Source organism: Amborella trichopoda, chromosome 3 (genome assembly GCF_054954075.1).
Source record: "Amborella trichopoda isolate Santa Cruz 75 chromosome 3, AtrichopodaSantaCruz75HAP2 v2.0, whole genome shotgun sequence".
NCBI classification, from domain to species: domain Eukaryota; kingdom Viridiplantae; phylum Streptophyta; class Magnoliopsida; order Amborellales; family Amborellaceae; genus Amborella; species Amborella trichopoda.
Genome location: NC_142338.1, coordinates 56,899,184 through 56,905,089, shown reverse-complemented (window position 1 = coordinate 56,905,089; position 5,906 = coordinate 56,899,184). Strand labels below are relative to the sequence as shown.

At 34.8% G+C, this 5,906-nt stretch overlaps 1 protein-coding gene across 5 annotated transcripts; it reads left to right on the top strand.

The window, feature by feature from the left end:
• Positions 1-1,865: 1,865 nt before the first annotated feature.
• GME (GDP-D-mannose 3',5'-epimerase) lies at positions 1,866-5,906 on the top strand. Of its 5 annotated transcripts, XM_020664575.2 has the most exons (8): positions 2,041-2,340; positions 2,471-2,496; positions 2,699-3,115; positions 3,889-3,982; positions 4,370-4,499; positions 4,734-4,866; positions 5,003-5,210; positions 5,481-5,906. In XM_020664575.2, exons 1-8 carry the CDS (start codon positions 2,338-2,340, stop codon positions 5,634-5,636), a joined length of 1,167 nt encoding a protein of 388 aa, XP_020520234.1. In that variant the 5' UTR covers positions 2,041-2,337; the 3' UTR covers positions 5,637-5,906. The 5 variants fall into 5 exon arrangements, with proteins under 5 accessions (XP_006838893.1, XP_020520236.1, XP_020520237.1 ...); XM_006838830.4 differs by lacking the exons at positions 2,041-2,340; positions 2,471-2,496 and adding an exon at positions 1,866-1,935; XM_020664577.2 differs by lacking the exons at positions 2,041-2,340; positions 2,471-2,496 and adding an exon at positions 1,866-1,982.

Here is a 5,906-nt window from a genome sequence, read left to right as displayed (position 1 = left end):
TTAGATAAAAAATGTAAAAAAAAAAAAAAATTGATTTTGAGTTTATGACGGCTAAGATCTTGAAATTCACCAAATGAATGGTCTAGATTCGTTTTTGAAGGGAACTCATTTTGACCGTATCTAAGTATAAATTGATTTTTTTTTTTGTGATTGAGTATTATGATGAAGGGAGAGTGCGTATAAAATTTTGGATCATACAAATACCACAAATATGGTTTTTCTAAAAGTGTCGTTGCATTATACCATGATACGACTGTTGCATTAAATCATTGCCCTATAATTTATTATAATTTTATGGGTTAATCGACGGTAATGAGAAAATAAATGAGAAAGAAGCCCGAATACCAACAGCCCCCAATGTGAAAGGAAATGAGAAAGAAGTCCGAATATCAATCGTCCTATTCCTAGGAAAGGAAAAGAAAGATCAGGGTTGTAAAAAATATAAAAAAGATAAAATAACATAACTAAAATATCTCTAAAATTTTTAGAGATAATTTGGTTATTTTATTTAATAAAAAACTTTTAATAATTTGTTTAGGTACCCTTTACGCCCCATTGAGATGATTGTAAGTACAAATTTTTTATTCACATAGTTTTTAAAATAAAAACTAAAAAATAAAATACTATGAGGCATCGAATCTTTAGATCAAACGGTCCATTGACTTAATTAATCTAAATTAAAATGTTAGATTGGATAAGTATATAACTTATGTACAGTAGAAGAAATATAGAAAAAAGAAGTTTATATAAAGTTGTAACCTTAAAATGTAGAATTATAGATGCACCTCAAGAATCCATAGGAAAATGTTGTTTTAATTTTGAAAAACCCTCTAATTGATCATCTCAAGAACGAGATGTATGACTATGAATAAAAAAAAATTTTGAGTCCCAAAAATAGTGCATCTTGCAACACCTTATCTTGACCCTCCATTTTCAAGATTTTCAAATAGATCTACTTGATTTTAACTATTTTTTGAGTTTAAAATTGTATAATTAGATATAAAATTATATTTTGATATAATTTTTTAAAAAATTTACGCAAAAATTACATGTCATGATAAAATTTTAAAAAACGCATTAATTAGATTTTTTAAGGTTGCAACCTCATAGAAACCACACATAATATAGAATCATTTTCCCAGAGACTCATTTTACTCTCTCTATTTATTTTATTTTTTTATTTTTCTCTGGTGTTGAGGTTTTTTTTAGCATTTATTGAAATGAGGGTATCATAGTAAATCATTTAAAAGTGGTGGCTAATGTGGAGTAGTTATTTGTCAAAAAAAAAAAAAAAAAAAAGGGAAAAAAAAAGTGGAGTCGTTCTTTAATTTTATGAGTAAAAGGGCAGCATCTCTCCACGCCACGGTTATCGGTGCCTTGGATGCGGATCCGTGGCAGGGAGGGCGCCCCGCAATAACGCATTGCGTGATACGAATTGTAGCCAATGGTTACACATCTCCTTTCTTTTACAAAACCTCGAAAACTTACTCCCAAACGCAATCTAATCAACCCATATAAAATCCAACGGATTTTATTGCTCTTGCGGGAGCATTCTGTTTACTGTCTATCTGCTCCCTTGGGTTTACCCCAGTGATTTTAGGAGCTTCAAAATTTATAATTTTTCTTTTAAAAAATAATCATACCAATTGAGTTTTAGGTTTTTTTTGGAAAACATTAGATTAACTGAGGGAATAGATACATGGTAATGCTCCCACGGGAGCATAATATAGTGATCGTTGGACAAATCTAAAATCTAAATGAAATTAATTTTATATTAAAAGAGGTTATTAAATGGGGAAATCGCTGGATTAAAGTTGGCCCTGTTTTTTCATTATAAATAATAGATTCATCCCTTGGAACAGTTCACCCCTCTCTCTCTCTCCATCTTCTCTCCTCCTACTGTGGTCAGGACGAGTTAAAGCGTTATTCTCTGAGGTATGCTCTCTCTCTAGTAACCAACTTTGTGCTGGCCTCTAAACAAGGTTTGACTGCTTCTTCTCTCTTGCCCTCCTCAATGCCCAATTTTTTCTTTGGAATGTTGCTTGCTCGGCCTTTACAGAGACTTTGTAACCACCTTCTCTTTCTCTCTCTCTCTCTCTCTCTCTCTCTCTCTCTCTCTCTCTCTTTCTCTCTCTCTTTGTGCATTGCTTCTTTACAAAATATCATTTTTTTTTCCTTCTAATTCGAACAATCTGAGGTCTAATCGTCTCTCTCTGTCTCTTTTCTTTGTGCCTTTCTTTCTTTATTTTCTCTCTATTTTTATTTTTCTTCTTTTTTGGTTCTATCTTAGTCTTCGAATTGAAATTTAATTCGAAGTCTGATTTGGGGTTAGATTGTATGGTAATGCTTTTTTTAGTGGTTTTTCCTTTATTCGTTTTTATTTTTATTTTTTTTGTATTTCAAATTTTGGATTATTCCTGATGAGATTTATTGTGGTTTTTCCTTTCTTATTCTGTTCACGAATTGGAAGTTGTTGTACGTTTTATTCCAGCTAAGGTATTTCTTTGCAAATCATGTTTTTTTCGTATGAGCAACTGAAACTTTTTCTCAAAGGAATCTATTTTCTTGTAATGGGAGTACCATTGCTGAGGAAAGCTTGATGGTTTTTCTATAATCATAGTGATTTTCAGCTGTTTTGTTCCCCACCCACCCATCTCTCTCTCTCATCTTAAATTGGGTTTTTTCCCTGTTTTTTCAGAATGGGGAGTGCTGGAAAGGAAGCCACCAGCTATGGCGAATACACTTACGCGAATTTAGAGAGAGAATCATACTGGCCCTCTGAGAAACTGAGGATCTCCATCACTGGAGCTGGAGGATTCATAGCCTCTCACATAGCCCGAAGGCTTAAGAGTGAGGGCCATTACATCATAGCTTCAGATTGGAAGAAGAATGAGCACATGCCCGAGGACATGTTTTGCCATGAGTTTCACTTGGTAGACCTAAGGGTCATGGATAATTGCCTTAAGGTCACTACTGGTGTGGACCATGTCTTCAATTTGGCTGCTGACATGGGAGGAATGGGTTTTATACAGTCGAACCATTCTGTTATTATGTACAATAATACCATGATCAGTTTCAATATGCTCGAGGCAGCGAGGATTAATGGAGTTAAAAGGTAATTGTTCTTTTTTGGATTTGCTTGGGTCTCTGTTTTTCCTATTATTATTATTATTTTTTAAACTAGTTCTGGAGTTTTAGTGTGAGGAGCTTGATGGTGGTCGTGTTATGGTTTTCTTCCTTGATGGATTGATGGGTCTATTTTTACCTTCTTACTACTGATTCTGCACTTTTAGTGTGAGATTCTTTATGGATACCTTTTTTGCCTTTTTGATAACTGATAAGTTCATGAATAAAATGAAAGAAATATTGGGGAAACCTAGAACTTTTTTGTGGTTTAGAACATTTTCTTGTTGATGATTTTAAATTTATTGTCTTATTGTCATTTGTTTTTTATGCTGAAAATGGTGAGTTCTATAGAATCAGTCCTTTTCCTCTTTTGTATATGATTGAGGTAAGTCTTTGAACGTTCAAAACGATATTCTGAAAATAAGTTATCGAAAGATATCTTGGAAGTTGATGAATTTTGGTTCTTTTCTTGTGCTGCAGTAGAAGCATTCCACCTCTATTTTGCGCTCTCAGAGTTTTTAACTTTGAATCTGAAATTCTTGGTCAATGTTACTAAAATAGAACTCGACTCATTTAATTTGTAGTAACAGATGGACACTCAATCGATAATATATGTAGTTAACTATTAATGTACAGATAGAATAGGATTTCTTCTAAAAGTGCTCCATTTTGTAGGAAACCTATATGAACTAAATATCCATTTGTGATCATAAATAGTTATATATGTTACATTCTAAATTATAATCGAGGATTTCTTTGCAGGTTTTTCTATGCTTCTAGTGCTTGCATCTACCCTGAGTTCAAGCAGCTGGAGACAAATGTTAGCTTGAAGGAATCTGATGCTTGGCCTGCTGAGGTTTGTGGCATTCATAGTTTCCCTTAATGTATTCTTTATACTTTATTCTTAAGGCCATGAAATTGAAATGCACTTTTTGTGTTTTTGAATAATAAACAATAGTTATGGAAACGAGAGAAGGCTTTTTCTTTCATAGAGAAGAAAATTGGATGTTTGGTAACTATTCGTGGGTGTGCACAAGTGCACATGTTAGTATGGGAGCATGCGTGTTTTTTATGTATGTGTGTTAGGTTAGAGAGAGATGCTAAGCCACCGCTAATTGGTCTCTTTTGCAAAGCTCGGTTTAACCCATCTGGGGACAACGGAAAAAGGCTTTTGTGGTTGAATGTTTGTCATAATTGTTGAATGGAACATGGTCTCATCAGTAGTTTAATATTGATATTGCAGCCTCAAGATGCATATGGGCTGGAGAAGCTTGCAACTGAGGAGCTGTGCAAACACTACACGAAGGACTTTGGAATCGAGTGCCGTGTTGGACGTTTCCACAACATTTATGGTCCATTTGGAACATGGAAAGGTGATTTCTCCCACCTGTCATCTCCCATATAAAATTAATGAATACCTCTTGAAGAAAACCAGAAAGGAAATATATATTTTATTAGCGTATTTATTTTACTTTCTATAGTTCTTATTGCTTTTTATTGGATTGATAATACAAGTAATTTTTCAGTTTCTAAGATTGGTGATGGCTAGCTTTCATACTGTAATAATTTTTTAAAATATGCTTGCTTCTTTATACTCTCTGTTGCAGGAGGGAGAGAAAAGGCACCAGCTGCCTTTTGTAGGAAGGCAATCACTTCCACCGATAAGTTTGAGATGTGGGGCGATGGGCTTCAAACTCGTTCTTTCACATTCATTGATGAATGTGTTGAAGGCGTCCTAAGGTATTCCACTTTACTGATTTTATGTTTCTATTAAGGATCAAGATATGCTAGTGATATCTTGAAACAAGAAATGAGGATATCTTCTTATTTTGCAATGTGAAGAAATTTTTCTGAGCTTAAAATAACTGCTTTTCAGGTTGACAAAGTCTGATTTTAGGGAGCCAGTGAACATTGGGAGCGATGAGATGGTGAGCATGAATGAGATGGCTGAAATTGTGCTTAGTTTTGAGGACAAGAAGCTCCCCATCCACCACATTCCAGGTCCCGAGGGTGTGAGGGGACGCAACTCTGATAATACTCTTATCAAGGAGAAGCTGGGATGGGCACCCACCATGAAATTGAAGGTAAATGCTGTTCAATTTTTTCTTATTTATGCCCTCTTTCTTTGAATGGGAAGGGTGATCTGATTTCTATTCCCCAAGAGAAGAGAAAGAAAAGAACCATGTGTTCAGGCCTGATAGAATAAAATGTGTTTGTGGTGATGTGATTGCAATTATGGTTGGGTTTGTTTGGTTCTTCTCTTTCTCTCTCAGAAGTAAATAAGAAAAAAATCTCTTTTTTTTGTGCCATTGGGATTCATGATGGGGAGCTTGGATTTTGCTTTTCTTCAACAGGATGGTTTGAGGTTCACATACTTTTGGATAAAGGATCAGATTGAGAAAGAGAAAGCTCAGGGGATTGACCTTTCAGTTTATGGGTCTTCGAAAGTGGTCGGGACTCAGGCCCCAGTTCAACTTGGATCACTGAGAGCGGCTGATGGGAAGGAATGAGAACCACCTCATTCAGCAGTTTTATAAAAGACAAGTTAGCGGAAAAGAGGAAAAAGGAAAAAGGAAAACAAAAACAAAACGAGAAAAAATTAAAGGAGTGATGGATTGCAGTTAAAAAGGGGAGGAATTGTTTCGCTTTAGGGTTGTGATTTAGCATTCCCTGTGTTTGTATTTGCAGGGGTAGGAATAATTTTGGGTATAACCAGGAACTTTTATGCTGAGAACATATATTTCTGATTATAATGCATCAAAGGGTCTCTCTCTCTGTTA